At 37.9% G+C, this 24603-nt stretch overlaps 1 protein-coding gene across 2 annotated transcripts in view; it reads right to left on the reverse strand.

Annotated features, from left to right (window-relative positions):
* Positions 1 to 24603, reverse strand: part of Jam2 (junctional adhesion molecule 2) — a 46170-nt gene that overhangs the window by 8247 nt on the left and 13320 nt on the right. For both annotated transcript variants that reach the window (XM_048346384.1, XM_048346383.1), the window contains exons 2-5: positions 14012 to 14077; positions 7092 to 7199; positions 5367 to 5519; positions 3107 to 3309 (exon numbers count right to left, since the gene is read on the reverse strand). In XM_048346384.1, the coding sequence (XP_048202341.1) occupies positions 3107 to 3309; positions 5367 to 5519; positions 7092 to 7199; positions 14012 to 14077 (530 nt within the window). The remainder of the gene's footprint in view (positions 1 to 3106; positions 3310 to 5366; positions 5520 to 7091; positions 7200 to 14011; positions 14078 to 24603) is intronic.

Here is a 24603-nt window from a genome sequence, read left to right on the forward strand (position 1 = left end):
TGATGTTGCATTGATTCACCTTTTGTCCTTTGTTTCACTATTTTGATGTTCCCCTTCCCTTCCCTAATATTTTTAGTGGGCTTCATTATGTTATTTTCATGTATATGTGTAATGTACTTATATAATATTTACCCCCATCACACTCTCCTGTCCCTTCCATCACCCACTAGTTCCATTCCTGAATCTGCCTTTTATAAGCATGTCGTTTTTTTCTTCTAGGGTCTACATAAGAGCAATGTCATGCAATATTTGTGTTTCTCAGCGTGGCTCATCTCATTTTTCATGATGATTTCCAGTTCCATGCATTTTCCTATAAATGGTTAATGCATTTTCTAAGTCACAGTGAGTTCACTGTAGCAGTGAGTAATGAATGCCTTTTCTACAGTGCTAGAGTTACCACCAAAAAGTAGTTTATGGTCTAAGAAATCTTAATTGGTGGTGTTTATAGGATTGTAACCTCTGTCACTTCCACAATGTTTACAAATTCTGAAAATAAAAGGTCGAGCCCTTGCTCATTCTACTCTATGCCAAGCAATTGACAACAGATAATGTCATAAAAAAAACTGTAATTTACATCAGTGGTTTCATGCCCTTGGAGAATTTCTGGAAGGAATGAATGCAGAAAGAAAGGAAGCAAGAAAAAGAGAAAGAAAAGGAGAGGAAGGAAAGAAGGGAGTGAGGGAGGGCAGAGGGAGGGATGGGGAAGAGGAGGGATAAAGGAATCTAGAAAAAGGGAGGGAGGGGAGATGCAATCTCAGGCACCATGAAGGATCTTGCAGGACCAGAAGAGGTTGGGAGAGGGCTGCTGGGAGCCACTCTTCCTGTGCTCTCCTAATCACTTCTCCAGTACAGTCAGTACTCAGGCCTACCCCGTCCATAGGAGCCTTGGTGCTACTACGAATTTCTCTTGCACTATATGTTCCCCCAGTATCCAGAACTTAGATCTTTACTCCTTTCCGTCTTTCACTTTTCTTCCTCTACTTTCCCGCAGGCCCCTCTTTCTATAACTTCACTAGGTACATGCTTTCCCTGGCTAGTTTTCACTCTAGGGAATCATTTTCCCCTACCCCAAGATCTAGAATAGTTTCAGATTATTCACCATAAACTCAAGGCCAAGGTTATGTATAAATAATAAGGTAGAGTAAAACCCAAAATGGTCTTCCAAGAGCATTATGACTGGTAATTAAAAGAATGTCCCTGGCATCCATACACTGGAGTCTTTGTTCACGTCTTAGAACCCACCTTAGTTCAGCCTAGTGCAGTGCACTCCTTTGGCCTCACCAGGAACTTGAAGGGCTGAGGCTCACTGAGGAAAGGAGATCTCGATTTTTTTTTTTTTCAGACTTGCCTTACGGCTTTTATCACCACTTGGAGAAAAAATAAATTTGACAAATAAATATAGCAGAGGGTGATGGCAGGTTTTCTGCCTGATTTCTCAGTGTAAAATCACTAGGACCTGCTGACTGCTTCTTCTGACGGCCAAAAGGCTGGAGCATGCCTTATTCAAAGAACGGCCTCCTCTCCTGCTCTTATGTATTATTTACTGAAGGAAGCAATGTGTTTTGTTGCATATCAGACCTAGTTTGGGGGCCAGGCATGGTGGTCATGTCTCTAGTCCCTGCTATAACAAGAGTCATGGATAGAAAGAGGATCACCTTCTCAGGCTGACATGGGCAAAAATAAGAGTTTATCTAAAAAATTAACTAAAGCAAAAAAAGGACCCAGGGGTATGGAGCAAGTGCTTACCTAGCAAGCATCAGTGCCTTAAGTTCAAATGTCAGTACTGGCCTCCTCAAAAATCTAGTTTTTAAATGGGAATGATGGAAGAAATGAAAAGACACACGATTGCTCTCAAGATTCATTAAAATTGTTATGATTAAGGTAGTAAGGTAGAATAAGGTAGTAAGTTTTTTTTTTATTATGGTAGTGATCTGTGTTGGTAGAAATGAGATATTTTAAAACTGACCTGTAATATTATTTTGAGTGGAAAATATTTTCATTTCAACCTTTTTTTAAAAATCCTTCTTCTAGGGCTGGGGATATAGCCTAGTGGCAAGAGTGCCTGCCTCGGATACACGAGGCCCTAGGTTCGATTCCCCAGCACCACATATACAGAAAATGGCCAGAAGTGGCGCTGTGGCTCAAGTGGCAGAGTGCTAGCCTTGAGCGGGAAGAAGCCAGGGACAGTGCTCAGGCCCTGAGTCCAAGGCCCAGGACTGGCAAAAAAAAAAAAAAAAAAAAAGAAAAAAAGAAAGAAAAAAAAAATCCTTCTTCTACTTTAAAAAGTCCCAGATGAAAACTTTAAAAATAAATACATTTTACTGTCAAATGTCATCAACTGTAAAGGGATTATTTGTTGGTTTCCATTGTTTCACAGAGGAAACAACCAGAGTCTCCTCTGTGTTTAAAGTAACAGAAACCTAAGTCACAGAGACAATGGTTGATGATCTAGAGTCATGGAAATTTAATGACACAGATACCCTGCCATGGTTTTGCTGTGGTCACTCTTTTCTTGTGGTAAACACTGGAATCTGGGAATCCCAAGTGAGCTTTTATGTATTTACCAAATGTTAGGAATTGACAGTGTACTTAGTTATTTTCTAGACCGACGAGATAGCTATTGAGAACTGCCTGACCCATCACTCTGGATAGTGAGCAGTAGGCAGCAGGCAGACCTTTGCTTAACTCCCTTATACTCTGTGCTGTCTTCTTGATCCTTCCCAGGTCTTCTCAATAAGTTCAAGTAATTTTATTGTGGGGTTATTTGTTATTGTTGTTTACTGGTTCTGGGGCTTGAACTCAGGGCCTAGGCACTTTCCCTGAGCTATTTATTTATTTTTTTATTATTATTTTTTGCTCAGGGCTAGTACTCTACCACTTGAGCCACAGCTCCACTTCCAGTACTTTTTTTGTCTGTTGGTAATTTATTGGAAACAAGAGTCTCAAAGACATTCCTGCCTTGGCTGGCTTTGAACTACAAGCTTCAGATCTCAGACTCTTAAGTAGGTAGGATTACAGGCATGAGCCACCATGGGTACCCAGCTCAAATAATCTTCTTTATCTACATGCCATACAGTTATGAGGCCTATACTTGAAATGATCTCACCAGAGTTCCAGATTTTATATTCATTGTGTATGAGCTGTTGGACCTTTGGGAGCCAAGTTTTTCATTCCCCAGCAAACGGACGCCATCCTTAAACCATGTATATTCAGGAGCTGGATTCCCTTCTTTGTCTTGACATTGTAGCTCTATCACAGTCCCACTCAGAGCAGAAGTGGGCACTTCACATGAAGGCACTGCTGGAGCCACTGGACAACAGAAGACAAATGTCTTTGGTTACTCACAAGCCAAACATGGGTAAATCAAGGTAATAGGCAATAAAGATGGGTGACTACTACAGAGACTGGCTACTTTTCAATGGATCCATTTCCTTTCTTCTTGGGAACACAGGACTCCATATTTGCCAATGCCTTGCTGCTAAGGAGTCAGATGCATGGAATGTGAGATAAAGTGGTATAGCCATTTCTAGGTCTGACTTATAATAGTTTCCTGCATGATTTTCAATCATTCACTCCCCTTGTCTCCTCCCACACATGAGGACATTGGAGAGCATGTATCAGACCCATATTAGGCTGTGTCTCTTATGTCTACACACATACTATACCTCACTATTTATACTTTACTTAAGTGAGAAAGAAGCTACTGATAGTTCAGGGATTGTCTGCCATAGTACCAGGCATTACCTTAGCTAAGAAAACAAGCATCCTTTTTTGGATACTGTCTACTGATTTCTTTTTCAATGGTTCTAATGTTTAAGAAAATAAACCTGAGGCTATTTTTCAGGACTGGTACTTAATTTTTAAAAAATCTTATTTAGTTATAACTAGACAAGTTAGCAAATAAGAATAACCTTTAAGAAATAGGACTATTCTGGTCTCAGAGATTCAGAATGCAAAGCAGACTTTATTAGATGATCAAATTTCCAGAAGACAGAAGTACCTATTATTAACAGAATTCTAAGGTGACCCTTTAAGAACCTCTATCTTTGTGTAGATACACATTCTGTCAGTTACTCAGACTCTAATCTAGATACTACCACGAAGGAATTTTGTAGATACAATGAAGGCCCTATTGTTGTACCGAAGATGAAAGGAGCCAAGTGATAATTGTGGGTGATCTCTAAGAATTCAGTGTGATTCCAAGCTAGCAGCTAGTAGAAAATAAGATCTCTGAGTCCTACCAATCACAAAGAAATAAAATCTGAAAATACCAAGAATAAACTTGGAAATAGATTTTTTCTCCAAAGTCTAGAGACAAAAATTCAATACATCTGACACCTTGATTTTAGTTTTGTTATTGATAGTCCAATCAGGAACAAATTTTGTTGTTGGATTTATGATCTATAGGATGATGACTGATGTTCTTTTAAACTGCTAAGTTGGTGATAGGAAATGGATATACTGACTGATTTTACTGCAGAATTTCCTGAATTAAGTGTTTGCTATACTAGCACATTCAGAGTACTATCACATCCTAGATGACATATTAAAAAGAAAAAGGTTCGCCACTGTGTTTATATTAACCAATACCTTATACTTACACCAATAAGGAGAAGCTACTACCTACTGTTATGAGTTTTTAGGTTTTTTTGAGACAGGGTCTTGATATGCAGCCCAAGCTAGTCTCAAACTCAACATCCTACTGTCTCAACTAAATTACAGGAGCATTCCACCATGCCCAGCTTTGGTTCTTATACTAACTGAATGTACAAGCTTTGCAGTTAACCTTATTTAGATTCAAATATTGATCCACACATTTTCTAGTTGTGTAGTCCTGAGGAAATAATTTAACTTCTATTTCTTCACCTGTAAGAATCAGATTATCAGTGAAGATTAAGAAAAATCACATATCTGAAAGGACCCTAGACATATTTCTTGCAAAATAACTGCCAATTTTTGTTTACTAAACAACCCTTCCATTGGCCTATATGTGTGGAGGTCTTTTAGGGGGAGGGAGCTCTTTATTGCTTTTCTAACAATCATGTGATACCATTTTAGATGACAGGGAGAAAAAATAGAAGCCCATGCTGAAAGCCATTGGAAAATGAAATTTTGAGAAATCTTATGTAGGGAGTAAGAAAAACCTTAATCTTAAATAAGAGAGATTGGGGATAATGAGTTTGTAGTAGTAAAATTTCAGCAGCCAGTGAGATGATAGGAAGAAATAAGATCCTGCTGGGAAAGTGGTGCTAGTGTTTATTTTAATATTAGTGGTTGTGGCCCTTATGTTATGGCTCTTTGCACTAGGCCTGTGAGCGGGAGAAAAGAGATGAGTGACAGTAGTTACACCCATACATACACATTACCTAATACTTCTAGAGTGACCGTATCCTCTTCCAGGTTTTGGCCTTGTTCTGATGGGGCGCTAACTTCACAACGGTATTTCCCAGCATCCTTTCTTGTAACATTTTTGATCCGTATACTGAAATCTATCATTTCAGCTCGATCTTTAAAATCACCTTTAGAAAAAGAAGAAGACAATAATGGTAGGAATAATGTACTACTCTGGCCATATTCTATAGAGTATCCTTCTTAAATCACTTCTTTCAATAACTAAAGCCTTCATTTTCCTTCTCCTATATTCAATTTTAAAACATAAAAATGGTATGTCCACACTATTATATAAAAATGCTTTTTTTAGAAAGATGTATTTTAGACTCCAAAAGAGAATAGTTTCACCTTCCCAAAACTTATTTTAGAGAACTCAACCAAAATGCCTGCCTCACTGCTTTTATAGGCCCTTATAAAGAATATTCCTGTTTAAAGAAACCAAACCACTGGAGAAGCTGGTTTAATTGGTCAGAACATTAACTTTATATATGGTGGCCCAAATAATTATACCACAGAAGAAAAGGTGGTAAGACAGAGGCATGTCTTAAATCATTTTGTATAGTTTTTCACAGTAAAGTGTATGAAATTACAACAAGCTTTAGTGTAATGTTCAGTTGTCAAATTTGGCAACTACAGGGGCTGGGGATATAGCCTAGTGGCAAGAGTGCCTGCCTTGGATACACGAGGCCCTAGGTTCCATTCCCTAGCACCACATATACAGAAAACGGCCAGAAGCGGCGCTGTGGCTCAAGTGGCAGAGTGCTAGCCTTGAGCGGGAAGAAGCCAGGGACAGTGCTCAGGCTCTGAGTCCAAGGCCCAGGACTGGCCAAAAAAAAAAAAAAAAAAAAAAAAAACAAACAAATTTGGCAACTACAGAATATTCAAATGAAGTCAGTACTTTGCAGCCTATGGTCTTCACAGATAAGAGTCAGAGGGAATACTTTAAGTGTTTTATGAATGCCAAGCATTTTCCCACTTGAATCCATAAAATTAAAGTAATAGTGTTTTCTAAAAAATAAGTTTTTCCCTTGATACATTTTGTCCCCAACCTTAAAAGTATAATAGAATAATTCATATGTATACAAATTAGAGAGTAGTGAGAAATGATGAGCCACTCTTCAGCTGTAACTGTAATCAATGCATGGCCTACCTTGTTTCGCCTGTATCTTTAACACTGGATAATTCTAAAGCAAATTGACATCATAATATTTCACCAATCATTAGTACATTTCTAAACTGAAAGCATAATCCACATTCAACAGCAAGCAAACAGACAGAAAGGTATAAGAAATAAAAAGTATGGCCATTGTAATTCACTGTAAATCCTAGTTCCCTAGAGGGAGATGAGGAAATAGGGGAAGGCATGTAATACTGCACAATGATCTTCCATCCCAAACCGGCACCTATTATTTATTTACCTTCTCATAAGAGTTTAATCTGCTGAGCCAGAAAGACCAAATCGCATTTTGTGTCCTCTGAAACTAAGCTAAGGAATAAAGGGTCCAGGGATTGCAAAGAATTCACCTACAGCTCCTATGACTATTGCATTTTAGGTCTAACACTGTAGGCTTCATCTCACACTTAGAAAAACACATTTTTGGTAATGAGTCGCGTCCTGTTTTCATTTGTAAATCAAAGGCTTCTGGTTGTACTTTGTATTCTCTTGCTCTGGGATCCTCAAGTCTACAGCTACTTCTTACCTTGGAAAGTCTGCTGGTAGTAGACAAAGGAGACACTCCTCCCCAACTTCTTCCACTCTAATCTGGATGAGATGGTCTTCTTTGGAGTTTTACAGGCTAAAATAACCTCTAGGAATAACAACAAAAAAGACTTGTTTTCTAAATGTCACCGTGAATTTACATCTCATTGAACATTTGTAAACACCCTTACTCTTTTACATTTCCATCATCCATCCATCCATAAAGTGCATAATCAAGTACCATGCTATCTTAGTCCAAAGGTAAAATTAGAAGCATTATATCTTATTCATATTATAATCATATCGCTAAGCCATGGTGTAATCTTAGCTACTTAAGAAGCTAAGAGGAAGAAGATTGAAGTTAGAGAACAGCTTAAAGATGATCAGCAGCCAGGTGCTGAGAGCTCACACCTGTGATCCTAGCTACTGAGGAGGCTGAGATCTGAGGATCACGTTTTGAAGCCAGCCCAGGCAGGAAACTCTGTGAGATTCTTATTTCCAATAAACTACTCAAAAAAAAAAAAAAAAAGCTGGAAGTAGTGCTGTGGCTAAAGTTATAGAATGCTTGTCTTGAGCAAAAGGAGCTCAGGAACAGCACCCAGCAGAGTTCAAACCCCAAGATTTGGTGGGGGGGGGGGGGGGAAGAGAGAAAGACAGAGAGAGAGAGAGAGAGAGAGAGAGAAATGACCAGCAAAAACATGACTGGCGATGTGGTTCAAATTAGTAGAATGTCAGACTAGCAAGTTCAAGGCCCTGTGTTCAAACTTTATTAGTACCACCTGGGTAGGTAGGTTTGTAGGTAGATAGGTAGGTAGGTAGATAGATAGATAGCCAAATAGACAGATAGATAGATAGATAGATAGATAGATAGATAGATAGATAGATAGATAGATAGATATAAATATAGATACAGATGTAGATGTAGATATAGATAGATAGATTTATGATAGATACAGTGACACTATCCTACTTTCCTTAGCTATTGAGCCTGAGTTCCCACACACACACCATAAAATGGGATCATGACTGAATTATTGTAAGTTTTCAAATGCAATAATATATGCAAGCACACAAGCTTAAGCATAGTTAAGTCTATAACCAAGAGCACCTATGATTAGCTATCTTATTATTCCCAGTTTCTGTGTTCAAGCAGTCTTCGGTTTCATAAAAGAGGCAAGTAAGATTATGTCATGTCAGTGCAACACTGATGAGTGTCAGGACAGAGGTATGGAGAGAGTGCCTCAGACCTCCTGCCTAGGAAAGGCATTTAGGTCAACCCTGGTCAGATGGAGAACCCCAACCCAACCCCTCCTCCAACTGCTACATTCTCATTCAGATCCTTTCTTCATTAATGAACTTTACAAATACCTTCATGTTAACCTCTAATGAGTTGTTGATTCTGACTGCAAAATGCCTCAGTCAAGTTATTAGAAGGTTTATCTTGGCATCAACTTGACCACAATGTTGCTAAGTTCAACTATATGGCAGCCAACTTATTGCAGCTGCATCATTAAAGAATTCCAGGAACCTCCATGGAGCCACCTCTTTTGACTGTCCAAGCAAGATGATTGAAGAAAGGAAAACCCAGTTCTGGTCTGCATACTGTTCTATATAAATAGATTTAAAGTATGTTTCAAATGGGCATCTATAATGTCAACTTCATTTTTCTAAGACCTGATTTCCCACAAGGCCAGTGTTTTGACCTACCAAAGCACAGTATCTCTAATCAGAATAGAAATTAAAATACTTTCCATACCTAAGATTTTGAGGCTAAGCACATTCACTATTATTTAAAATATTTCTGGTTTTATTTTTAAAATAGACACATGGACACAGGCACAAAGTCTAACCAAATGTATGGAAATTATAATCCAGTGATGATTTCTGTATGTGATCCTTGTGTTACAGTCATGTTTTTTTCTAGAAATAGAGAACTAGAATAAAAGGTAAAGGAAAATACAGCAGAGCAAAGAAAGGAAAGGGAAAAAATTGCTTTCAAGATGTTTAAAGATTTTTCAGGTAAGTTTTATATCCCAGAGAGATACTGTTTTACAGAGATGTTTAAAACAACTACAAAGACAAATGTGTGCTAAGGGACCTGTCTGAGGAAACAACACTGTTCTGTTGATTAAGGAGAAGGGTGGGGACCTTCCGGAGTCTTGAGTTTTAGATAGGTTTCCTTCCCGTATTTTGTTGAGTTTTCCAACAATTAGGCACACACCCACACTCATTATTCATCTACTTTCCATGTCTTACTACTACATCCTAGAAACTATTTTATATTCCATCATATTGTTTTGTATATTTAACTACACACACACACACACACACACACACACACACACACAAACACACACACACACACCTCTTAATGAATTCTTCCTGATTTCTATCTTCACTGCTCTGTGAAAAAAAATCTGTATGGAAATTATACCTTAGAGGGTGGCACAGGAATGGAGGGAGGAAGGGTGAGAAAATGCAGTCATTATAGTCAATGTACATTATGTTAAAAAAAAATGAAGTACATAACTTGTGGGGAGGACTGGTAGGGAGGAAATAGGGGAATAAAATAGAATAAAGGAAGGGGTGACATTAACCAAGAAGCAGTGCACTCATAACCTGATATATGGAATTATAATCCCTTTGTACCAATCCTTAATAATAATAAAAGAAATTACACCTTTAAAATGTGATAAGTGGTTTCCCTAATTCCACTGACTTCACTCCAGCCTCTATCACTGACTACAATATGGAGAGAAGTAGTTTATCTAGTTCCCCCAAAATCTAGTGAGTATACTGTGTGTGTGTCCGGCATTGTTTCTAAGCTGTATCAGTGAACAAAGCAAGATCAGACTCCCTGCTCTATGGGAAGTCAGGCAAGCAAGCAACATCAAAGTCCAATTTATATTGTGAATTGTGTAATACATTTAGAAGGTGACCAGTGCTATGGAGACCTAGGAGAGGAGTACAGGAGGTTTGAGAGTATCGGATATGGTGATGCCATTAGATGTCATTTTTATAAGCAGGGTGGTCAGAGTTCACTTGTTTTAGAAAGTGGCATTTGATCGCTGATTTAGAAGGCAGAGGGACTTTGTCATGCGGTTCTTTGAAGAAGTATCCTGAGTACGAGACAGCCACTGTCTGGATCCTAGGGTACCAATAGTTTGATCTTGAATGACCAGACTACACAACTGTGAAAGGACACATTTCTGCTATTTTAAGCCACATATTTCAAAGTACATTGTGGAAGTCCTAAGAAACAAGTAGACAGTAAAAAGAATAGAATCATGAGGTCAACATCTGAGGGAAACTTTCTCTCTACAGTCAAAATCAATACTCACGGCCGGCATAATTTTTTTTTTTGTATCTAGCTTCAGGGCTACTGAGACAAATATAGTAATTCATAGACTTTTGAGTTACTCTCCCAAAGACAAAGTATGAGAAAATTACTTAAGTTTTTATATCTACATGAGTAAAATGATAAAAAGTATAGTATCTCATATCACGAAGATGTTGTAAAGATTAAACGAGATGAGATAATGTTATATGAGATAATGTTATATGTAACTGTGGACATTGTACTTTGCACATAGTATGTGCTTCCTAATAGTAATTATTATTTGCAGCCCTGATGAACTTCCCTTGAGCTGTAGTCTCAAGTTTCTTTGCATCTATATGTTTGAAGTCCACACTTTATCCCATGACAAATTCACTTTTTAGGGGTGGGTGGGAGACTAATTCAGGTTTGGGGATTTGAATTGACAGACATTTTATTACTTGAGTCATACTCTGATTCCTTTTTACTTCCGTTATTCTTATTTTCTTGCATGAACTCAAGTCCTGGCACTGTCCCCAAGCTCCTTTTGATCAAGACTAGTGATTTACTGCTTGAGCCACATCTTCACTTCCAGATTTTTGGTGGTTAATTGGCAGAAAAGAGACTCATGGCCTTTCCTGCTCAGGGCTGGCTTTAAACCTCTGTCATCAAATCTCAGCCTCTTGAATAGCTAGGATTACAGGTGTGTGTCATCAGTGTCCGGTTTGCTCTAGCTGTTTTTTTTTTAGAAAGTTTCTTGTGTTTCTGCATGGGATACCTGGACAGTACTCCTCCTATTTTTGTTTCCTCTGTGGAGGGATCACTGGCATGTACAGCTACTAAGTGAAACAGGATCTTGCTAACTCTTTGCTTAGTCTCTTCTTGAATCAATCACAAACCTCTAATCAGTACCTCCCAAGGAGCTAGGATTACAAGCATGAAACACCATAGCTGGCCTACAAGTTTACCTTTAAATTACTCAAACCAGAACTAAAATGTTACTTCTGTTTCAACTAACAAAGAAAATAGCATCAACATAAATCTTACTTTGCTTAACACAAAGATATAAAAACAAAAATATGTACCAATGTTTTCTACCAAAGTGATCATTTTATTGCCAAAACATCTGTTTCATTTAGATCAAGGAAAGATAATCATTTGAGAAAATGCTTGTTATTAAACTGATTAACAGCTTTCAGAGCTGGACACTGCAAGAACCTGTTCATATAATTTATGCGCCTGGCCAGAGCTGCCCTGATTTCAGTCTCATTCAGCTTCTGGCACCTCCATGGGAAATGATACAGAACAGAATCCCTGCAAAGCAGGAATTTAATTGCAATTTTTTGACATCAGAGAAAGAAGAGGGAAAAAATAATGAATAATGTAGCACACAGGGCTACATGCAAATCACAAATTATTGTAGACTTAAGTTACTGCATAGAATAGACCAAAACTAAAATATAGGGGTCTTAAGACAGAAATCTATTTTCATGGAGGGTCACATTGGAATAACTGAACTCATATAAAATAAAATTATGATGTCATCATTAATTTAATAGAGCAGAGGGATAAAGGAAGAAAAAAGATTAGAAGTAATTATTCTAGAATAAGAGTAATTTTTGTTTGTTTTTTCTTTTTTGGGGGGGAGGGGGTAATGGGGTTTAAACAAAGAATGTCACACATGCTTATCATGGTCTGTACTACTAAGCTACACCGATTTGCGCATCGCACATCCATTCCTGATGGATGCAATAAATCATGGAATGATTTTTTATGTTAAAAATAAAACATGCATTAAAAAGTAATATAAATGGGTATTTGGTTTCATTTTGGATTGATAGAATATTCTGGAACTAGAGGTGGCAGTTATAGCACATCATGCACGGACCTAAAGTAATTGAACTGACCATTTATTTTACTGTTAATTAATTTTTAAAATAACTTTATTTATTTATTGACACTACTGGGGTTTGAACTCAGAGTCTCATGCTTGCTAGGCCGCCACCCTACCACTTGAGCCACACCTCTAGAGGGATTAGTTATTTTAAAATGATGGACATTACACTTATATAAATTTTGCTTCAGTAATTTTTTAAAGCACTAAATGATTAAACACTATAACTGTGACATCTGAATTCAGACATCATGGCAATTGGAATGGGTATGTACGTTTATTATATCGAGGTAAAGCTAGATGCAGGAACCAAGAGGAAAGTGAGGAGCAGGAGGAAGAGAAAGGGGAAGAGGGAGAGGAGGGGGGAAGCTTAAACTTCAAGAGGAAAGTGAGGAGTAGGAGGAGGAGAAAGGGGAAGAGGAAGAGGAGGAAGAATGAACTTCACTTCCTGTGTCCCTGAGTGCCATCTTGCACCATGTTTCCTTTCCCCTGTGCTCATTCTTTGGGCCTTTCCAGTCACCCTCTTGGAATCTTGTCCAGCATCATTTGTAAATTCTTCATAGTCCAAATTATTCCCAATCATTCGTTTCTACTTCCCATTTCCTCTCATTTGAAACTAGCCCACAAGAAAACATGTCTTATTAGTTTGTATAATATATTAGCTTAAAAGATCTAATTAACAGAAGTAATTGTTTGTGACATTCTTACTCTTCCCTAATCTTGTAATAATCTGAGTGTCCTACCTGAATTTCTGTCCCACTTGAATCTTGTTTATCTTTAAACACAGGATATGTGGAGGCCCAGAAGTTCCTCTAGGTGTAGGGTTGAGGAAAAACTTGTTGGAACTAAGATGGCTGCCAGAATGATCACCATACAGCCCCTAAATTATGCTTCCTTATGGAGAAAGCATGCCTTATGCCTGGATTTGTTATGCAGTTTTGACCAAGAAAGTCAAGATAGACAGATAGATAATAAGAAATGCATTGCATCTGTAAATAAATAATATGTACATTAAAACAACATGGAATGCTGAGCACTGGTGATTCCCACCTGTAATTCCAGCTACTCAGGAGGCTGAGATCTAAGGGTTACGGTTCCAAGCCAGGCTAGGCAGGAAAGTCTGTGAGACTCGCACCCCCACTAAGCTATTGTACCAAACAAAACAAAAACCTGAAAGTGGAGCTGTGTCTCCAGTGATAGGTCATATTTCAGGGAAATGTATGAACCTAAAAACCAAAAAATCATATCAAGCTAACATGTGTTTAAGAGGTAGAGTACTTTCTTAGCCAGGTAGAGGCACTATGGTCAAATCTCAGGATCACAAAAAGATAAAGTTGCAATAAATAATAAGCTATCTTAAAAGAGTCTATATTAATATTTCTTAAAATTCATATGGTAGGTTTTGAAGTACTGATTTCCACTGGCTACCTCTAACTGGGTAGAAACTCTTAAAGAACTATTATTCTTTTTCAAAAATTCAATTGTTGTTCTTGCTGGTAATTTATGTAATAGGAAATGTATATCCATCCTCTACTTTCATTAATTGTCCAAAAATTCCCCTGAGGATATTTCCTTTGAAAGGTAGAACACTATGGAGAATTTCAGGCAAGAGAATTCATGTACAGTGAGGCAGAGGTCCAGTCAATAGAAAGAGAGTATCAAACATATCATCTTTGTGAGGTATGTCATAAAAATCTAAAAGATACTATACCTTGGAACTCTATTGCTGTGACTACTTGATTGTCTTTTGGGGCAGATAATCCATATGCCTTATGATCTGAAACATTAAAACAGACAGATAATTCAAATAGTACATTTTCAAATGCTTGAATAGAATGAAATAGCCAAGAAAATTGGTGTACATTGGATTATAATTTCACATAATTTTAACACATAAGTCTTAAGGCATCAAATTAAAAAATAACCAGTAACCTATACATGTCACGTTTATTTTCTGTCTGGTAGGTTTTTTGAGTTTTTTTTTGTTGTTGTTGTTTTGCCAGTCCTGGGGCTTGGACTCAGGGCCTGAGCACTGTCCCTGGCTTCTTATTTTGCTCAAGGACAGCACTCTGCCACTTGAGCCACAGCACCACTTCTGGCTGTTTTCTGTATATGTGGTGCTGGGGAATTGAACCCAGGGCTTCATGTATACGAGGCAAGCACTCTTGCCACTAGGCCATATCCCCAGCCTGTGTGGTAGTTTTGACCTATAGATTTTTCCCAAACCAGAAGCCTTGGATATCAAAATTCATATCCCAAGTTCTAATCTCTCTTCCGAAGTCAAAGTTGTAAGTCTTCCTGTCTGCTGGGCATCTGTTTCTCTATTTCTTACATGCACTACAAGTTCATGGGTAGGGGTGAACTCCATAGCTTGCTTCCACATTTTGTTCTATTTCTATAAATCACATCACAATCTACGTGATCATTTGTGTTGGGATCCCTTTCACCCTCACGTGTATCCTGCCCCGTCCCACCGGGCGGAAAAGCTGGAGTGAGGCCCAATGTGAAAACCTTGGGGGGTGCGTAGTCACGAGATGCCCCTCCTCCCCTCGGTCCCTTAAAGAACGACACAGGATACGACTGTGTGCATCCTGGGGTGAGCTTCTGGAACTCCCACCGGATTTATTCAGGGGAGGGGTTTATATAACAGTAATGGTGGCAGGAAGGGGAGAGACTAACTGCATACTAGCGATAGGCTGATAAACTGCCCATCATAGTGATATCACAGAACTTCCTCTATGGGTGGTCATCATATCCCATAGGACCGCCCCTTAGGCCTGGTCCCGTGCCATTAGGAGACATGTGCTCTGAGACGGGAGGTGAGGCTGGATTGCTACCTCTTCCGTAGGAGTGGATAACAGCCAAGCAGCCCCAGGGCGGGAGAAGGGGCCTGCTTCTTAAAGGTATAACCAGACCCCAACAACTTGTGCCAAAATCCTACTTACTGCCATGATACCTCCTCCTCTCATCCACAGACTAAGAGCTAGGTTTTGTCTGAGACCATGTCTTCAAATATTTATCCTTTGTCTCGACTCACTTTCTTCTGTCTTTTCCTTTTTTGGCAGTACTGCATATAAACTCAGAGTTTATGTTTGCTAGGCAGGTATACTACTGTTTGAGCCATGCCCTCAGTCCCTGGTGTAGTTGTTTTTTCATCGAGTTTCATGTTTATGCCCGGACTGACCTGAGCCACCCTATTTATGCTCCCCACATAGATGGCAAGTTTGTCCCACTATGGCCAGCTTTACTGGTTGATTATGTGAAATTGGGGACTGGACCTACAGCCTTACGTATGCTAGGCAATTGCTCTGAGCTACAACCTCTGCCTCTGCCCAGTTTTATTGGTTGAGATGAGGTATTATAAACTTTTTTGCCTAAGATGGCCTCAAGCTACATAAAAAATGTACATGGGGTATATTATTATATATAGTCATTCTGTGTGCAATAGAACACTAGATGTTGTTGCTCCTATCTACCACTGGCTTGGTACCCACTGGTCAACCTTTCCCCCATCTCTTGCTCCCTCCTCATCTTCCCAGGTTCTGGTAACCACCATTCTATTCACCATTTCTAAGATATCAACTTTTTGTACATTTCACACAGGAGTGAGATCATATGCTTATTGTCATTCTGTTTCTGGCTCACTTCATTTAACATGATAACCATCCATAGTATTCCAGCCATTAGTTTCTTTATCCAACTATGCATTTTCTTTATCCAACCATCAGTTGATAGGCACTTAGGTTTTCTCCATTTCTTGGCTATTGACAACAGTTGCAATGAACATGGGACAGTGCTCTCTTTCACATACTGATGCCATTTTCTTTAAATATATACTAAGTAGTGAAGAAGATTTGTTTTAATACATTAATAAATAGTGTGTCTTGGTAACTGAATATTTGTTTCTGTGACTTTAAGCATTTTCTCTTTCTAGTACCTTGCTTCCTCTAGCCTATTTGCTTCAAGGACTGCTTGTAAATGAAATAAAATTATTTACTTAGGCATAAAGTTCTGAACCTTAAGCATTTATAAAAGAATTATTTTTAAATTTTCCTGAGTTCAAACTCCAGGACTTCAAAAAAGTTCTTTTTAAGGTGTCTATCTTGTTTCAGCTTTTCTGGCCTTAACATTCATTTCTCAAAAACTTGTCCCTAATAGAACTCTTTCATGAAAACAAAAATATTGGCCTTCATACCAACATTTCACGAACAAATGTTAGGAAGTGTCTTTTGGCTGCTTTATTAAATCATTTTTACTTCACTTTTTTCCAGAATAAATAGAAAACTTAAACAATATGATGTAGGCCAATTGGTTGAGGTCCACAATATTAAAGTTAGCTATGAAACATCTGTAAAACTTATGGATGTGCTCCAAGATCCTTGGCAGAAGTTCCTAAGATGAGGTTTAGAGATGATTATTTCCATAGTTGCTAACAATTCCAAGTCAAATAAATTTTAGTTAAATGAAACCTTTTGTGTTTCTTTTTACCCAATTTTACAAATTAAGTTACTGGTATTTTTCTACTAGTCCAGATAATCTAATATGGCTCCAAATAAATATTAGTGAGATATTTAAATGATTATTAATTTTTTTTGTAAACAGTTTTAATTAAAAATGTGACTAGGAAAAAAATCAAAGTGTTATACAGTTTCTTAAATTTCAAAAGTATGGTACAGCCCAGCACTGGTGACTCACATCTGTAATCCTTGCTACTCAAAAGACTGAGATCTGAGGATCATGGTTGGTTCAAAGCCAGCCCAAGCAGAAAAGTTCATAAAACTCTTATCTCCAATGAACTACCAAAAAGCAGGAAATAGAGCTTGGCTCAAGTGGTAGAGTGCTAGCTCTGAGAACAAAAAAGCTCAAGGACAGTGCTCAGGTTGTGAGTTCAAGCCCCAGGACCAATGCATACACACACACACACACACACACACACACACACACACACACACACACACGTACAGATAATATCATGCATAAAATCAAGTTCTAAAAATTATAGGCCTTGTTGAAATACTAGAACACTCAGCTAAAAATAGGTCTTGGTTTTCATCCCCAGTACTGCAGCCAATCAATTAATCAATCAATTTACATAAATTATTTCACAGATTTTAAGACTACAAATAGGTATATGGTTCTATTATATCAAAAGTATAATTACTCAGCGCTTCCAATTAAAAAATAATACTACCTAGAATTTATTATGGATAACTATATAGGTAGAAAGTAACCCAATAAGGTATGAATCAGAAAATAGATGATATATACTCATCTATTCCCAATCATTCAACTATGCTAGATCTATGGAGTAGGAGAGAAGAAAAGAGAGGAACAGGCACTGATAGACTACAGAAACCATTTGGTCTCTCAAACTAGACATTCATTCTAAACATTCTTAATGAGACACCGAAATTCTATTTTCAGAGCAAGAGAAGTCATATTTAAACACAAAGAGAAAGAAAATTGCATTTGACTTTGTGGCTACCGGTGGCTGATGTCCTGGTGAATTAACAAAATCTAGAGATGGGTACTGGTGACTTACATCTGTAATCCTAGCTACTCAGAAGGCTGCGATCTGAGGATTGTGGTTCAGAGCCAGCCCAGGGAGGAAAGTTCATGAGATTCTGATCTCCAATTAACCACCAGAAAACCAGAAGTGGTGCCATGGATCAAAGCGGTATAATACTAGCCTTGAGTAAAAGAGCTCAGGGACAGGACCCAGGCCCTGAGTTCAAGCCCCATGACCAACAAACAACAGCAACAAAATCTAAACTATTCAAGGTATTATAGGATCCACTGGGGTGCAGTTCAGGGGTAGTGCATGCGGCTGTCATGCAAGAGACCCTGTATTTACAAAACAACAAAGAAAAGATTTTACAGAAACAATGACTTAGCATGTTACATTTTCCTTCTACTGAACTTCAAGTCTGAAAATGTGAGATTTGTGTAGAGTTTATTTTTCAGATGTTCTGGATGATGAGTCAAAAATCTCAGCTCTTGGTATTTCATCCATGTGTTATTAATTATATTCTATTACTACACATGCTTACAGAAGAACTCTGCAATCCAAGGGGAATATCCCAGCTTATTGTTGCTTCATGTTTCCTTTGATTAGTCTTCAGGAAGCCAAAAGAAGAAAAAAAAAGCACTATTTATTTTAAAGTACAGAACATGGAAACAATGGCTTGGCATTGCTCTACTGTCAAGTTTGTATCTGTCAGGCAATACTTCTCAGAATTAGCCACCCTCAGAGCTGTGTGGTCTGAACCTAAGGGCTGTAATTTTCCTTATCTTTTGGTAAAGACATCCTCTGACGGGTTCTCTTATTTCAGAGCTGGTCTTATACACCCAACTGTGAGCTCACACAAACACGAACCCAGTCAACCAGACTGATGAAAGAAATCATTTGATGAATATCTGCGCACATCCAAGTCAGCAGGACTTTTGGCACGGCTTGCTAGAATAGTCAGGAAATGAGTTCAGTATGTGTTATGAAAAAAAAAATGAGCCCATTTTTAAAATTCATTTGATGGAGTACTAAGAGAAGTGGGAAAAGGTTTACTTGTGTCTAAATATAATATGTAAAAGTCTAATTGTCATAATAGAATTCAGGTGAAACAGCTGCTTGAGATCCTGTATAATGTCAAGATGACTCACTAGATTTATAAAAGTGTCAACCAGCCATTGTGAAATTTTATCCAGTGAGCCTCAGTACTTCAGTTTTTTGATGATGTGTTGGTGGAGAACTGTGCGGTATACTGCTACCACAATTTTCAACAGCACAGCTCTTTGGCCTAATATTATCTGAAGTCCAATAAAAAGCATTATGGAAGTCCAGATGGGCAGCAAATAGCACTGAGTACTGTCCCTGGCTTCTTTGTGCTCAAGGCTAGCACTCTACCACTTGAGCCACAGTGCCACTTCTGGCCTTTTCTATATATGTGGTGGTAAGGAATCAAACCTAGGGCTTCATGTATGCACTCTACCATGAGGCCATATTCCTAGCCCCCCAAGTCTTTATTATCCATGAAAACAGAATCCATTCTGTTTGCGATAGGGTCTTACTATGTAACCCAGCCTTGCTTTAAACTTGAAATACTCCTGCCTCAGACTTTCAAGCTGTGATTCCAAGCGTGTGCCATTGCACCCAGCTCATCAGAATCATTCTTTGTCTTCAGAAAGTCATAACTAATAGAGAAGAAACAAGATCAAGCTGGGTTAGAAACACAGCATTGAATTCATATCACATGGGGGCAAGGTACAATCTTGGTTCTTTAGTAAAGTAAAATGCAGCTCAGAAAATCTTCCATCATTGGTTGTAAAAATTAAATAAATTACACTAGATCCTGGCACATGGTAGATTCCCAATAAATACTTGCTGCCAGCCCTCTTCCCCTGTCTGGCTTTTTTTGTTTTGTTTAGTATGTGTGTGCGCGATGTAATGATGTACACTTAGTGTTCCATAAATGACTCTACAGTAATCATATATTAGGCTGGACTATAAAAATGAAAAATTATGTGATAAAGTTATAATAAGTATGTTTACAAAGATAACTTTAATATTACTTTTGGTGGTAAATGGAAATTACACATGAATATTTAGCAATTTGCTAATCAGGAAATGTCTAGAAATAAAATTCCTATGGTATAGGAGCCATGTTTTAGCCAGCCTAAAACAAATTCTAGGCACAATTATTTCTACAGCTAAATATATATATTCCCTATTATTGCCTATTGCAGAATTAATGGAGATCCTTTTTCACTAAACTCACTGACAAAGTTATTACAGCTAAAAAAGATATATACTCCCTATTATTGCCTATGGTAGAATTAATAGAGATCCTTTTTCACTAAACTCACTGACAAAGTTATTACATTTGTACTGTGCTCCTGGGTTGCCATATATCTAACTATAGGTTTCACTCACTATTTACTTTAGCTACTTTTCTCTGATGACTGAAAATGTATTTTTATAAATAAATGTTTTGTCCCTCAAAAAAATAAAGAATCATTAGGGCTATGCATTTTTCTGGTTTAAAAATAACTAGATGACATCTTTGTTTCAGAAACTGCTTAGAGCAGGAAGCCTGGGGTTTCAATTCCACCTTCTTTTACTGTGACAACTGTGTTTCATCATGTGTCAGACAAAGTTTATGAACTTGAATGCCTACCATCATTATGTTAATTGACACAATTCATCACATCATCTTCTTGACATGATTAGCACATACTTTCCTTGTTTTCTCCTCATGGTACCTATCCTTGGTCAACTCTTCTCTCCACATTTCCTTCTCAGATGTAATCCAGATTCCTACAGTAACATTCTCAGATGCTAACAACTCCCAAATATTTATTTCCAGTCTAGACATCCTCGCTGAACTCTGGACAAAGGAACACATATGCACTCAACCTTGGCACATCAAGGTTTATCACACTTCAAACTCTATGCCCAAGTCTCATCTTCTAAACCTGCTCTGCTTTCCCACCTCCGATGGTAGCTGCTTGGTTCGTTTTATGTTGTGCGATCCTTGATGGTTCCTGTTATCATAGCCTAAATCCAATCCATCAGTAAACTCTGTTCACTCACCTTTAAGAACACATTCAGGGGGCTGGGAGTATGGCCTAGTGGTAAAGTGCTTGCCTCGTATACATGAAGCCCTGGGTTTGATTCCTCAGTACCACATATACAGAAAATGGCCAAAAGTGGCACTGTGGCTCAAGTGGCAGAGTGCTAGCCTTGAGCAAAAAGAAGCCAGGGACAGTGCTCAGGTCCTAAGTCCAAGCCCCAGGACTGGCAAAAACAAAAACAACAACAACAACAAAAACACCACATCCAGAATCTGCCCACTTTACCCCTACTTTGCTGTCACCACTGTGATTTGAGCGCCAGCACCTCTTGCCTGGATTGGCCTTCTGCTTCTTTCCTGCCCTCTAGAATCCAGTCTCAACATATCTGCTCGCGTGACCCTCGCAAATGCCAAGTCATGTTTTGGTACTCTTTTGATCAGTCCATTGGATCAGTTTTCCATTTCCTCATAGCAGAGCGTAAGTCTTAATACTTGTCTAGAAGGCCTTACACAGTCTGGCCTATTGCCTTCAGAACTTTTCTCTTCTCTTTTCTTGGCTCCAGGAACAATGCAGTTCCTTATTCATCCTAAAACAAGGTCTGGCTGCTTCCTTTATCTGAAAGACTAACCCTTCAAATGTCTATTAAGTCCCTCACTTTAAGCCTTTACTTAAAGGACACCTCCTTGAGGAGAGCTACTCTGAGTACCCTATGTAATTTCTCCATACCACCTTCATCCCCTCCACATCCCTGATCCTCTTGTTCTAGCTTTGACTGTTTTCACTTCTATCATATCCAACTCCTAACCCATTCTCACATATATTTATCCATGGAGAACATGGGCTCTTTCCCCCACAAGTGCAAATAACAATATGGAAAGATAGTTAATATTTGCTGAATGACTAGGAATAAAGTTAATTATAGAGATGAAACAGAATATGAAGAGTATAGTTTTAATGAAACATGTTTTGTCAGGGGCTGTCAAGGGGAAGGTGTCAAACAAATGGAGAAAAGAAAAGTGGACTGACACAATCATTATACTCAATGTACACATGTGAAAATGGAAGTATGGGATTTGAGGCTATGAGTAGAGTTGGGAAAGATGAGCGAAGTTGATAGGATGGATTGCCCAAGATGCATTGTACTTATAAACTGATTTATTAAATTGAAACCCCTTTGTATGACTATTTCAAGATAATGTTTATAGAGTAATGAAAAAAGAATATACAGTATTATGTTTTTTAGATTAAGGAATGAACTGTATAAAACTAAGCAATAAAACACATGAAATAGTCAATTTTGAAACTTGAAATACTTAGTTATTGCATTATTATTCAGAATTGAGTTTTATATTAGTTGCAACAAAAGGATAAACATATGACACTAAACATGGGGAGTCCATTCCTAAAATATCTTCCAGAGTAATAACCTAAATTGTGAGCTACAGAACAGAGTTCTTGTTTTTAATATACCTTTGTGATGACACAATTGAAAATACACTTAATAAAAGAATTTCTGGTGCACTACAAGATATTTAGAGCCCTGGTTCTCATCCAGTAAATAAATGTTCAGTATCATCTTATCATTGTGATAATCAAATAAGTCACAAGCCTGGACCAGTGTCTCACACCTATAATCTTAGCTACTCAGGGAGCTGAGAGCAGAAAGAATTCTATTTGAAGCTATCTTGGATAGAAAACTTCTAGAGTCCATTTCCAGTGAACTTGCAAAACACAAAACAAAATCCCAAACCCAACTGGATTGGAGGCATGGCTTAAGTTGTAGAACAAGAAAGCCAAACAAGAGCTCAAGGTCCTAAGTTCAAGCTTCATATCACACACTCAGGTTTCAACAAATAAAAACACCCTCAATGCCTTTATTACCATCAGTTAGTTGGACAAGTGTATTTCCTTGTGACATGCTCACATATGCATACAAATACCCTGATCAGATTCACTCCCTCCATCATTCTCTCTCATTTGCCTACCTCTTTCCAAGACAATCTCTACAATCTTTTTAGTTCTATTTTCAACCACGTACATAAAATATTTTGATCCTATTCACTCTCTGTTGTTCAAGTAGTACCCTCACCCACACAGGACCTTTTTATATCACTCTTATTCAGGGGTGTGTGTGTGTGTGGTGTATACTTTTTGTTTATAGAGGCTTTGCCATAGTATTTCAAACTTGCATCTACAGTACTTTAATCAGATTGATTCCACCCACACTGCTTACTCTCATTTCCCCCAGCATCCCCTCTCTTGTTGATAGTTTCCAATATAATTGATTGAACATAGTCTCAGCTAACAGAACTTGAAATCATTGTTCTATAACTTGTTTCTTTCCACTTACATAGCTAATATAACATGACTGTAAAGTTCAGTTTTCTAAAGAACCCTATGATATACTTTATGTCCCATTGGTTGTACTTGTTCTCACAACTATAGCAGAATTACTGGAAGACACACAACTTATTCACAACCTTTTTCTACAGTTGGGGGCTTTTCACCTCTTGTTATTTTCTATCTGACCTCTCTAGACTTTTAATTACTCACTGTTCCTAAGCCAATTCTCCTATTCACAATACAATACTTTTTCCCTAACAAAAACTAATTAACTAATTTTGGTAAATAATTACTGTATTTTTAGTCTTCTTCCTTACTAAGTTTAGTATACTTAAAATATTTTGAGTCATCTTAAAGTAACTTGACTCAAACCTTTTAACAAAAGTCTATGAATTGCAAACATATCAAACCGTAACCTGACTTTCTCAGCACAAAAAGTGATATATTTGTTAAACTACAAGTGCCTGAACCCAAATAAGAAATACAAGACTTAATATTTTAAAAGAGTTCCAAATACTTTCTCATTGATCCAGTTCCCATAGAAACTAAAGTTGGAAGGAAGTATAACACAAAAGAAATTGCAAAGTAGTGCCAAGGAAATTAGCTAAAAGAGTTATATTTTATTCCAACGAAAAAAATGCCGTGTCCTATTGTCAGACAACACAAAGCACTTTAAAGAAACTACACATACAAATCTAAGAAAGTTTAGGACACACATAATACAGGAAAGTACTTATCTTTGTATTTTCTTTTAAGATTAATTTTTAGGTAAGATGCCTTTTAAAGGATCTGTGATGCTCTTAGGGGTAATGAAATTGGATAGTAACCCCTTAACAATACTAGATGTAATTATGTTTGGGTACCCTTCCCATTTATTATATTTGTGTGTGTGTGTGTGTGTGTGTGTGTGTGTGTGTGTGTGTGTGTGTGTGTGTTTGTGCTGATCCTGGAGCTTGAACTCATGGCCTGTGCTCTGTCCCTGAGGTTTTTGCTCAAGGCAAATGCTTTACCACTTGAATCCCAGCTCCACTTCTGGCTTCCTTTTTCTTTTTGGGGTTATTAGACATAAGAGTCTTGTGGACCTTCCTGCCTGAGATGGCTTCGAACTGTAATCCTTGTTCTCAGCCTCCCGAGTAGCTAGGATTACAAGCATGCAGAGCTGGTGCCCTGCTCCTTTAGTTACATTTTTCTTTTCAGATCATGAAATATTTATTTATTATAGGCTGATGGCTTCTCCTTTAGGTCAATGCTGCTTTGAATTCTGAGTTGTGAATGTGGAAGGCATTTATTTATGTTAATAGGGGGCAGTTATGTTTCCATCATAACAAATGGTCAAGAATATTTTAAGGACACCAGTTTCTAAATGCAGCATTTAAGTGATTCTCTTATGAA

Source organism: Perognathus longimembris, chromosome 5 (genome assembly GCF_023159225.1).
Source record: "Perognathus longimembris pacificus isolate PPM17 chromosome 5, ASM2315922v1, whole genome shotgun sequence".
Taxonomy (NCBI): domain Eukaryota; kingdom Metazoa; phylum Chordata; class Mammalia; order Rodentia; family Heteromyidae; genus Perognathus; species Perognathus longimembris.